Source organism: Epargyreus clarus, unplaced genomic scaffold (genome assembly GCF_041222505.1).
Source record: "Epargyreus clarus isolate Ecla_fem2 unplaced genomic scaffold, WU_Ecla_fem_2.2 ptg000006l, whole genome shotgun sequence".
Classification (NCBI taxonomy): Eukaryota; Metazoa; Arthropoda; class Insecta; order Lepidoptera; family Hesperiidae; genus Epargyreus; species Epargyreus clarus.
The window spans coordinates 13469387-13481712 of record NW_027332214.1 but is presented as its reverse complement, the minus strand read 5'-3'; the positions used below and the strand labels follow the sequence as shown (position 1 = coordinate 13481712).

The 12326-nt window shown below is 40.4% G+C and overlaps 1 protein-coding gene across 1 annotated transcript; it reads right to left on the bottom strand.

Annotated features, from left to right (window-relative positions):
• Positions 1–256: 256 nt before the first annotated feature.
• On the bottom strand, positions 257–12170 carry Nup133 (nuclear pore complex protein Nup133). The gene is made up of 21 exons (XM_073074121.1): positions 11909–12170; positions 11493–11611; positions 10730–11098; positions 10458–10573; positions 9485–9707; positions 9174–9293; positions 8820–8960; positions 7992–8145; positions 7703–7790; positions 7227–7426; positions 6681–6829; positions 5824–5960; positions 5124–5330; positions 4364–4488; positions 3797–3960; positions 3450–3583; positions 2901–3137; positions 2089–2283; positions 1756–1866; positions 1474–1582; positions 257–857 (listed from the first exon to the last, which is right to left on the bottom strand). The coding sequence occupies exons 1-21, from the start codon at positions 12016–12018 to the stop codon at positions 706–708; spliced, it is 3360 nt and encodes a 1119-aa protein (XP_072930222.1). The 5' UTR covers positions 12019–12170; the 3' UTR covers positions 257–705.
• Between the last annotated feature and the right edge of the window lie 156 nt (positions 12171–12326).

The following is a 12326-nucleotide window of genomic DNA, read 5'->3' as shown; positions in this document are numbered from 1 at the left end:
ATCAGTCGTACTTATTTTTTTTTACAATTTCGGAGTTTATCTATATTATATGACATATGAGGAAAGTTTAAAAGCAATTTCATCTTTTATCAATTTACTAAAAATATTCTCACTTTACTCAATCGACTTTATATCTCGTATACATATTACATACTTCTTTATATTCAACTATTAAATATATTAAAATTAGTATTCCAGTCTGGTTTAAATACAGTTTAATACTGTTTAATATTCTGCAGATATTTTTTAAAAATTATATTTTTACAACAATAATATATGACGTGAAAAGAAAAAGTATTTTTCATGTTTCCTTTAAAAATTTTCTTACAAAAATATTACATATCAATCGCTTTTATTTATTAAGTGTTTTTATTAGTAGTCACACACCACACATATAAGAAAAACCAGCGGAGTCTTAGACTAACAATAATTCTAACCTCAATGTAAGATTCAATATAGTCCGCGCCAAACTGCTAGTCTGCTCTGAAGTTGTTGCGCGCAGGTTTAGTTAGCATATACTCCGTAATGTAGGGGCACACTAACGCAGCTATGTACCCATGGGAGAGAGCGGGCAGCGGAGGGTGCCGGGAGGGTTCCGAGTTGTCTTTGTCCGGCAAATAACTGCGAATTGCTATTGCGACGCGACTCGATTCTATATTCGAAACGGACTAACAGTTCGGCGCTTACTATACATTAGAGCCAGTTCTAGACTTCCATGTGTTCGGCGTGTGTTGAGTCCATGCACTCGTATCCGTACTTGATGAGGAAGTGGAAGCGCGGGTCGGAGGCGAGCTCGGCCAGCTCCGGCGCCGTCAGCACGTCCTCCGCCGGCGGCAGCAGCAGCTCCAGGTCTCCACCTGGGTTCGTAATAAAATTGCTATTATTTTACTTCTACTCATTGCGTCAAAGAAATCCGTTCGAAAAATGCGATATGTAGGTAAGTATTGTAGTGTATGTGAGTAGTTAGGTGGAGGTTAGTTCGGGCGTATATGTCATAAGGTAAGTGGAGACTGTGAATCAGTATGTGTGCGAACGTCATTGTACGCAGTCTTGACTATTAAAATTAAGCGAAAGTTTATATTAAAAATATATAGCCATAAGACAATAATAGCCAAGCGATTTAAGCTCTGCGTCTCAATCAGGGCTCCGAGATTCAAATCTCAGGTACGCGCCTCGGATTTTTCATAATTATGTGGGTTTGGAAATTAATTACCGCTTGCTGATTTAGCATCATGATTAAAAGTACATCTGAGTTTTTTAAAAAAAAAGGTGAAAATTAAGTTTGCATTCTGCAATCAAAGTAAATGGCAAGGTATGTTCAATTTATAGTTATCGCCAAACTGCTAGTCCGCTCTGAAGTTGTTGCAAGCTGGTGTAGTCATACAATTTGCTATGGCGACGCGATTCATTTCTCCATTCAGAGCGGACTAGCAGTTTCACGCGGACTATACGTATGTGAGACATGGTACTGACCCATGAGGTGCACGAGGTCCATGAGGCGGAAGAACATCTTGTCGCGCAGCGCGGCCGCCGGCGCGTCCGAGCCGCCCCACTCGTCGCGCCGCACACACGCGCACCAGATCTGTACATACATGTCATCTCATTGTGCTTTCAACAAATATAATTATTGATTAACATTCTCCATTTATGAAGTTGTTAAAAATTACAATAACCATACAGACGCAATGCCAATCGTATCGTAAAATATTTTTTAATATATCTGCTTTTTGTAAATTTTATTTTATTTTTTCTTACCCGTAAACGAAGCTCATCTCGTCGCTCCATATCTTGTATGAAATCCGTGAGGTCCAAGGCTTTCTTGTAATCGTACTCGTTGAGAGCCTTCGACTCGGACTCAATGTACATCTGTTGGTAAAATGAAATAACAAAGATTTAATTATGTCCTGTTAACACAGGAGCTTCAATTTTTTTTATTGAAAATGTTATCAAATTCTCTATCCATTAAAATATGTTTCGCTGGTTTTTGCTGCTAGGGTTCACGTGAGACATCCGGTGCAGCGTATATCGGTCGACTGCCCTCAGTCCCGTCATTCGCACGTACACCTACTACACAGGCAAGGTACTCACGTGCACCAGCTCCTCGGGCTCCAGCACGCGCGTGTCGTCGGCGGACAGGCCGTGCCGCGCGCGCACGTCGCGGGGCAGCGCCGCGTGCTGCTCGCCCAGCGCCAGCCGCCTCTCGATCCTTTGCCACGTGTCCGACGACTCTACGTCGTTCTCATCGGAGGCCAACAGGCACAGCTTCGCCAAGGATGCCATCGTCTAAAACCGATGTACATTTTTATAGTCGAAAAGTTATTCTGGAAAGAAGAATTTCGCACAGGAATAAACCATTTACGTCAAAAAACCAGCAGAGTGCGGAAAACAGACAAATATTCATGGCGACTACCGTTATTATGTATAGGGTAAATTTTTCAAACACGCCTTCAGGGCCAAATCCGTAACTACAAGGATTAGCAAAAAATGTTGACAGGAGTTACGAGGTCGATTTTGGTAAAAACTCAAACTGTATCATAACTTTTTAAAAATATCTTTTTCCCTAGCCGGGAATCGAACGAGTTAATTTTGAAAAAAAATATACCCTCTATATTATTCCACTATTTGATACTTATGAGGATCAAATTCTAGGAATTAATTTTATGTGACAAATTAGAGGAAAAGGAAAATTTTGAAGAAAATACATTTTTTTTTTTACAGTATCCTTAAGGATTATAAATGACATATGACTATACATAAGTCATAATATGATTTTTTTTTTTTGGTTAATCATCTATAGTAAAGCTATTTGTTCATTTATCTATTTTAGACAAATATTTAAATATTACATAACGATAATAAACACTATGTAGAAGTATTGTCGATTAGCTTATGGGACTGACCGTCATGCGCGCGACGGACGCGGTCTCCTCGGCGGCCATGTCTGCCAGCAGGCGCGCGGCGGGCGCCACGTCCCCGGCGGCGAGGCGGTGCAGCGCCCGCAGCGGCGCGCGCGCGGGCGCGGCGGCCAGCCAGGCGGCCAGGCGCGGCGCCGCGCGCCCGCCCAGCGCGCGCAGCAGCAGCGCGCTCGACGCGCCGCCGCGCGACGACAGCCACGCGAACGCCTTCTCCGCCACGCCCTGCCCGCAGACGCACCGCATTGTACCACGTCGTACCGAATACAGTTCGTTATTTCTAATACTGAATATCATTTTGAAGTCAATAACGAGTAGCTCCGATACGAACCGCCGATTCAATCCTTCGTAATGCAACGTATTCAAATTCATACTTTTTTCAATCAAAAATTCATTATTTTTTAAAATCTGCTTAAATTGATTTTTATGAAAAAATTATGAATCTGTGTAACCAACGTCAGATAGGACTCCTTAAAAATTATCCTATTACAATTTTTGTCCCTTCAACAAATTAAATAAAATATAGAACCCACTCACCTCATTAGCATACTTGTCGATGTATGCATGAAGACGATCCATATCATTCTTCTTGACACACATTTCAATCAGTAGATCGAAATCTTTAAACTTCTCCGCCAACACCGCCGCTCGCTCCGTTTGGCCCTCATCAACTGTGAATTAACAAAATGAATCACATTTTTAAAAGCTGACCCCTAAACATATGTAATCATTATAATTTTAACATAGTAAGTTTTCGAACCTCTATTTCATACAAGAACACTAATCATCAGATGATTTTCACACTGTAGTCACCTTCTACTATATTCGGAAAGTGATACTAGATCAACGAGTCATAATTTTTGGTTTAATTCATTTTTTCTTACTGTAAGGTTGTATGATCTCCCTCCTCATCCGCTCATATATGTGCGCAGTGTGTGACGAGTGCTGCAGTGGCTCCGCTTCGGTGAGCATCAGGTCAGCTAACGTTGCTGCCGCTTCTAATACTTGAGCTCGCAGACTTATATCCGGGCAGTTGTGGGCACATTGCCTGAGAAAAAAAGTTGTTTTGTAAATTTATGTAGTTCATGTAAGTATTTTTACAAGTAAAGAATTTTATGTTATAAAGATTTCTGTGGCCTATTTTTGTAAACATGGCCATGTCTGGATGCAGTATCGTAAGTTAAGTTATGTGTTGATCTGTCATACTAATTGAATTATCTAAGGAACGATGATGATGACAATGAATATATTTGAATTGTTTAATGGATCGTAGTATGAATAAATTGGGTACGTGTCTCTCTGCCTTTGCATGTCTGTCGCTTTCTGCGTTGTGTGGTATGATGCCTATATCAGTACGCTGTTTGTGTGTATTTGTGTGTGTGTATGTGTGTGTGTGTGTGTGTGTGTGCGCGCGTGCGTGAATGCAGTGTGCGCGTGTGCGGCGTACGCACGTGAGGGCGCGGTGGTGCAGCGCCTGCAGCGCGGGCAGCAGCGGGCGCGCGGCGGGCGCGGGCGCGGCGCAGGCGGCCCACTGCGCCCACTGCGCGCGGCACTTGTGCATCTCGCCCACCACCGTCTGCGCAAATACGAAATCCATTAGAGTTAAGGTATTGTCAAAATCTTGTATGAAACCGATCAGTAACGGTCATTGTTTAAATAAATATAAAATATATACATTATTTTGAAGTTGTTGGAGGTATTTATTTATAATTATGACATGATAATACGCATTGTAATTGTTTTAAAATTCAATCCTATATTATACTTCCATAGTAAAATTGACATGTGCTTTATTTTTCCTTAAGTTGTACATACATATACAGAGTAAATTTTTCAAATAGGCTTTCAGGGCCAAATCCGAAACTATAAAGATTAGCGACAAATGCTGAAAGGAGTTACGAGGCCGATTTTGATTAAAACTATAACTGCATTATTAGTTTTTTAAAATATCTTTTTCCCTAGCCGGGAATCGAACGAGTTCATTTTGAAAAAAATACACCCTCTATTTTATTCCAATATCTTCGAAAACATTGTGAGAAAACCCTCACACCTTAGAGATTTATAAAATAAAATCTCATGTATGTAATGTACGTTAAGTCTACCGATACGTACTTATCCAGCGCGGTGGACTATAGCCTAATCCTTCTCGTTCTGAGAGGAAACCCGTGCCCAGCGGTGGAACAGTAATGAGTCGATGATGAAAATACTTACATTGAGCAGCGTGAGCGCCTGGAGCGCGTGCGCGGCGGCGGCGCGCGGGCCGGGCTGCGGCGGCGGCAGGCGGGCGGCGGCGCGCAGCACGCGCCACGTGCGCGACACGCGCCGCACGCACACGTCCGCCGCCGACAGCGCGCCCGCCGCCAGCGCCGCACACACCTCCGGCTCCTCCACGCCCTCCGCCTCCGACCCCAGCGCCACCTGACGGCAGTACACTCACATTTGAAATATTCGTCCCTTATAATACCATTCTCGTCAAAAAAGGTGCAAAAAGAGCTCTCCTTCAAGGCCGGCGATACTCTGGCGACTCCTCTGGTATTGCTAATGTTCATAGGCAACGTTGACTACTTTCCATCAGGTAGCACGTCTGCTTTATCGTTAGGCTTAAATACATTAAAAAACACAGAATTGAGCAGTGTTGAGCTGTTTTTAAGGGCGTGGTAAGGGAGAGAAATGAATACGGGGCGTTCTAACTTAGTTTTCCGAGGTAACGTATGGTGCATTCGTTATACAAGTCGTCTATAAATTGCTTTAATTACTTACCACCACTTAAATAGTTATAAAAAAAATAATTAAACTTTATTTTGGATAAAGAAGAGACCAGATAAACATTATATAATAAATATACGCGATACTAATCATCACTAATCGCCAACAATATCTAACCAACCTATATTGGCTTGTATGTACTAACCTGTTGAAAGGCTGCGTCGACGATAGCGGTGGCGGACTGGTGCGCCCGCTGCAGCGCGCGCGCGGCCGCCAGCTGCTCGGCCAGCGCGCCCAGCACGCTCTGCGTACTCACCACGCCCTCGCCGCACTCATCGCTCTCTGCCACACATACACATACAACATGTATTACGCGCTTTCACTAAACGATAGAACAATCAATAAAGTAACAGGCAAGTTATGACATAATATGCATTATAATTCAGAAAAATAATACAACGATTTCATAACTATTTATAGCGTGATGAACAAAAATAAAACTTATAAATTATACGCAATATACACAGGGTGAATTTTTCAAATATGCCTTCAGGGCCAAATCCGAAACTTCCCAGATTTTGATCCTTATAAGCAACACTATCAGATAGGGGAATAATATAGAGGGTGTATTTTATTTCAAAATAACTCGTTCGATTCCCGGCTAGGAAAAAAGTTATTTTAAAAAAGTAATGATGCAGTTTTAGTTTTTCTCAAAATCGGCCTCTTAACTTCTTTCAGCATTTTTAGCTAATCTTTATAGTTTCGAATTTGGCCCTGAAGGCTAATTTGAAAAATTCACCCTGTATATTTAGCAAATGAATTAATCACATTAAATTATGAATATTATATACAGTTGAGTAGAATATGCTACATGATATGTTGAACAATATTAAATATCAGTGTCATTATTTTTTTTATTTTTTATTTTTTTTATCAACATAAATCCACAGCTCCTAAAGTATTACGTACTGTGCACATGCACATGTGCACTTATAAAAGTGTGGTTATTTCTAATTTACATAGTACGTAGTGTATGTTTAGTATATGAGTGTAGACGCTCACCGGCGCTGACGAGGCCGAGGCGGCGCCAGAGGCCGTGTGCGCGCAGGAAGTCGAGGAAGAGCGAGAAGGCGCGCTGCTTGTCGCGCAGCTGCGCCGCCGGAGACAGCGCGCACGACCCGCCCAGCGCCGCGCCACCGCGCACCTTCCAACTGAGGCACAAACACACACATTCAAGTAATATGGAAAAAATGAAAGTGAATTTATACAAAATCGTAATCTAAAATCGACATAAAAGTTTGCCAGTAAAACTCCCAAGTTTACAAAAAAGACTACGAACAAAGTAATTTTTAATATGTTAATATGATATTGTAATATTTTATATCTCTGGTAGAACCCTTTGAGTTCTAACTCCGGCGTACTACCGCCACACCTATTTTTACCTAATAACAACAGTGAACTGTTTTGGTTTGGAGAGTGTGGTAGCAATTCGTTTCTGTCATATTTCTACTTTTTGTGCGTTTACATTCCGTGCGTGAAGTATTATGCATCCAAGTGCGTGTCCGCATCGGAGACGAATTCTGTGTATGGATTAGCATAGTATGTCACCGCGGGTCGCCGGCGGGCGCGTCGTCCAGCATCTCGGCGGCGACGGCGCGCACGGCGCGGTCGAGCGGCGCGTCCACGTCGCCGGGCGCGCGCGGCGGGAAGGCGGCGGCCAGCAGCGCCGCGGCCGCGCCCGAGCGCCGCACGTGGAACAGGAACGCCGTCTTCAGCTTGCCGCACAGGTCTGTCGAGATCGCGTTCACCTGGAACACAGGATAACGTCAATACACGGGACTTTAAGAATCTATAACTCCAAAGACGTATTTACATTATTTAAAATCCAGTAAATATGTCATGGGCTCATAAATGTATATTTGCATTAATTATTATTTTTTTTGCGTTTTTATGAGATTTGGACAATTGGCAAATCATGCTACATAATATGAACTTTTTAAAAATCACAGCTATTATTCAAATCTTCGAACACAGTCTTATATTATTGAGAATTGTATAAAATAGAAACTATTTTTTATACTCACTTCATGAGGATCTATCTCGTACAAAGAAAGATTCCCATCGTACATATCAGTAGGACATGGCGAACCCATTGGGCTGTCGCAAAGTGATCTGAAATTATTTCTTATAGTTAATAAAGTGAAAAATGATAAAATACACATGAAATATTTTTATACATGAAATAGTGCCTATTGAGCAATCAATTTATACATATAAAAAAAACGGTCTTTTGTATGTTATACATATAAAAGACCGTTTTAAGATGTATAAAACTTTTCAAAGTTCAATTTTAGTTACACTCGAAACACTTACGGCGGTTGTGTAGAAGGTTCATTGATTTTCAGCAATAAGACACCATGCTTCCTGCTGAAGAGCAACGGTGACCCGTCGCAAAGCTCAGCGCCCACGATGCGGTCACCCTCCGCTGATACGTCGATGTATTCTGCCTTATCTGATGTTGCTGTGGCTGGGAATATCAATAAAATTTTATCGTTTTATCTAAGTACACTACTAAAGGGACTAAGTCTCTCACGTTATAAAATATACTGATATATATTGTATATAACATACATATAATGATATAGTTACTGATTTATAATTATATTGAGATATTAAATAATACAATAACTTGATGTTGGTTGGCTATTGACTCATAAAAACAGTTTTTTATTTTAAAGTATAGTCCGCGCCAAACTGCTAGTCCGTTGCTGGAGTTTGGCGCGGACTATACCTAGGATAAAGTTACAATTTAGATTAGTTTAAATCACTTTTATTATGTCTGTAATATTTTTCGAGGTTTTATCACCAAATGTCTGACGTTTGGTCCGATGTTTGGGCTAGTGATGATAGCACATTCTTGTAACACCATTCTCTCTTTATTTTGTAACCAGTGAGTGATCTTCTAATGGATTTCCGAGACTACTGTATAGTGAGAACGGTGTGCGTTCGCACAAAAAGATTATCTTTTTTATAACTTGACAACTGACATAACGTGGGGACTTCCGGAAAACAATTATTTCTGTTTCCAGTATAATTTTTATTTTTGCAATATACTCAGTTACATTTCTCTCGGTTTTTGATTTAATAAATATAGTTTCTTGTTGTGGACAACTCGGTAAACAGTGTGTGTGTGTACGGTACCGGCGACGAGCGCGAGGTAGGCGGGCGCGTGCAGCAGCGCGCGGGCGCCGAGCGGCAGGAAGCGCGGCGCGTCCTCGTGCGCGCGCACCGCCGCCAGCGCCTGCACGCGCGGCCGCTCCGCGCTCTCCACGCACACGTGCGCTGAGGAGGGAATAATTATTTATTCCATGATCACTTAACACTTGTGAAATACGTTAAGCATTTGTAATAAATAGATAATAATAACAATAGATAATGGATAAACATATATAATTTGCGTACATAAACGTAAAACTTAATAATACGTAGTAATATGATAGTGCCTAGTTTAGACATATAAATATTATTGTGTAAAGTGCTTATTATAATTCTTACCCAATGCATATCTCATCTCGGGCGAACGTGCTACATTTACGGCTGCAACTAGAAGTAACAACCCATGTGGGCCGTGTGCGTGCATATCCAACGCCATTATCTCCAATGTATTCAGATCACCTGCAGACGGTATTTACAAGTTATCTTAAATAAAATAAAGAGAAGTAGTTCCTACAATGTATATGACAAAAGATATGGTGAATAAATTACATATATAGGCATTATTTTATTTAAACTCTATTTCCATTTCAATATTTCACTTTTAACAAATCCATATTTCATCTCTAGATTTGAAAATGAAGGTGTCCCACCTTGCGGCGCGAGGTGCGAGCGTGCGAATGCCTCAGCGAGCGGGCGGCGCAGGTGGTGCTCGTGCAGCTCGGCGCCGCGCCACAGCTGCAGCAGCGGCCCGCCCGCCAGCAGCGCCACGCACTCGCCCTCCCCCGCCTCGGCCGCCGCGCCCCCCTCCCCTGCCTCGCCCGCCTCGCCCACGCCGCTCGCGCCGCCGCCCAACACCACAACACCCACCAGTTTCTGTGCCACAAGATGAACACTGCTATAGGACACAAAGCCAAAAGGGCACTATATCTTACATATAAAATTTTCGTGTCACAATGTTAGTTACCATACTCCTCCAAAATGGCTTTACCGATTTTCACCAAATTTTATATGCATGTTCGTAGATCTGACAATCGGCCAAATATCTATTTTTCATACCCCTAAGTGATAAGGGTTGTTCACCCCTAACATTTTTTAATTATATGGCAACACAATTTTGCCAGAACAGCTAGTATCTATACATATAAATAAAATTGGAGTGTCTGGTATTAATATTGAAATAACCACTTTTTACTACTTGCATATAAATATACATATGGTACATACACCAAAATAACATTTTTTACAATTTTTGTCTATCTGTTTGTTCTGGCTAGTCTCTCAAATGGCTGGACCTATTTTGACAGAACTTTTATTGGCTGATGTAAGGAGTAACTTAGGCTACTTATATTTTAGAACTAGATGTGCCCTAAGGTTTCACAAGGCCACACAGCTAGTTAAGCAATAAAATTTGTTCTAAATTAGATATAACCTCTCTTCCTTTGGGAAGTCGGTTACAAACTGTTAACCAGATTGAGTGTCCAATTTATTCAATGAAAATACAAAATCACACATAAAAAGAAAATAAAGATGTTTTTCGTAAAATTAAGACCATCATCATAACACTAAGTAATATCATTCCTATTATCCTAATCCTATCAATCAGTATTACACAAAATAACTTACTGTATCACCATGAGCAGGCATAGACCCAAAGAACAGCAATGACACACGCCTCCCAATACCACCTAACCAGCCACTAGGTGGCCTTAGTGTCTGGCAAATCACAGTTGGTCGACCCTCTATAAAAAAAAACATCAGATTAACAATATAACCCTAACAATGTTTATATGTCTGTTTGAGAGTATGTATGTATCTATGTATGTATGAGAGTCAATTATAAGTAATATAGTTTCACTGTTTATCCAATAATAGTAAAATATTATAAAATAACTTACCTTTACAAGTATCTATTTTGACTAATGTACAAGTCGTAGTTGCGAGCAGTAATCCTCCATTAGGCCTCAAAATCAGACGCTCACACTCTTGTCCAGCCAACTCACATGTGACATCAGTGTATGCACCTTCTTGACCCACAGAGGGCCAGTAACGTATCACACCTTCTGGGGAAATGCCCACACATGCTGGCATTTGACCATCTTCATAGAACAAGACTACAAGGTCTGCTTTATGTGCAAGGTCTGTTTGTGGCAATGCTAGTTCCCGTGCAGGATGGGCCGCATCCCTGCTCCAAGCCAAGACTCGTCTGCCAGCCACTGCCCAGCACCAACCACATGACGACATGCGTACTGTTACTTCACCACTAGCTAAAATATAAAATGAAATTTTAATTAAAATCATAACATAAAATTAATTATCAATATGTCCACATCGATATATTAAAAATAACAATTATGATAATAGCACTTTCTACACATAGCATCCCACTATGTTGTGAGTACTGTGAAAACATAGACAAGTAAATAAACAATCAGACCCAGAAAAGAAATCTAAATTCTTAATTTTTCGTTATATTTACTAATATAGTTTAGATAAAGTACCACACTGGGCATCAAAAATAAAAAATAAAGATTATAAAATAGGTATCACAAAGGTGCAACCCCAATAAAATTTCCAAGTAAAAAGGTAGACAACATTTAAATTACTATGAATTAACATTACCGGACAATTACAAAGGTTGTACTGTAATTAATAACATACCAAATGTGAGTGCTTCTGTAACCATTACAGGCAAAGGTGCTCCAAAAGTTTCAATAGTCATCATGGGAGTCTTGTAGATCACATCACCACCTTGCGGCTCCGCTGATTGCGTGAATTGGCTGTAAGGAATATAACCTATAATCTGGCGGGAATTTTAGCACATCAACTGGTTTTTATTTCAAAATTACTAACTGTAGTATTTGTAATAAATAGGAGGTACAACGAAGAACAAATCTCAATAAATTTATTTTCTTTTGTAAAAAACGGTAATTCTAAGTAAGTTTTATTTGATACTAAAAAAACTACCTCAAACACGGTTGTCGGTCAAAGGTATCGGTTTAATCATAATAATATATTGTTTCTCGTAACCGCTATATTAGTGAATACATCGAAAATAATAAGCGTTTAATACTTACTTTTGATTCTTTTTAGCAGAAGACAGGCCTATAGGCCTTCTACCAGTTATAGGCGGTCTTACTCGAGGTGAAAAAGGACTCCTCGTTGCTCCAGGACTAGGATAATCCATTTTTCACAAATATCAAACAATCACAAACAGAAAATAACAGTTATTAGCAGAGGGATTAACTACACCATTCGCTTTTCTGGAAAATTAATTTCGCAAACTGGCAAATTGTTCAGTGTCGAATTCGAATTGATTGATTGATGGAAAACTTTTTGTCGTTAACGCCATTGACGTCTGAATAGCATCCAATAACTATAATTATACAGCCAAAGTATTACTTAGCCATATCTGAGTATAATAAAAATATTAAAAAACACATTATTTATTATTAAATTTAAATACATAACTGACTATGATTAAAACTTTCTTCT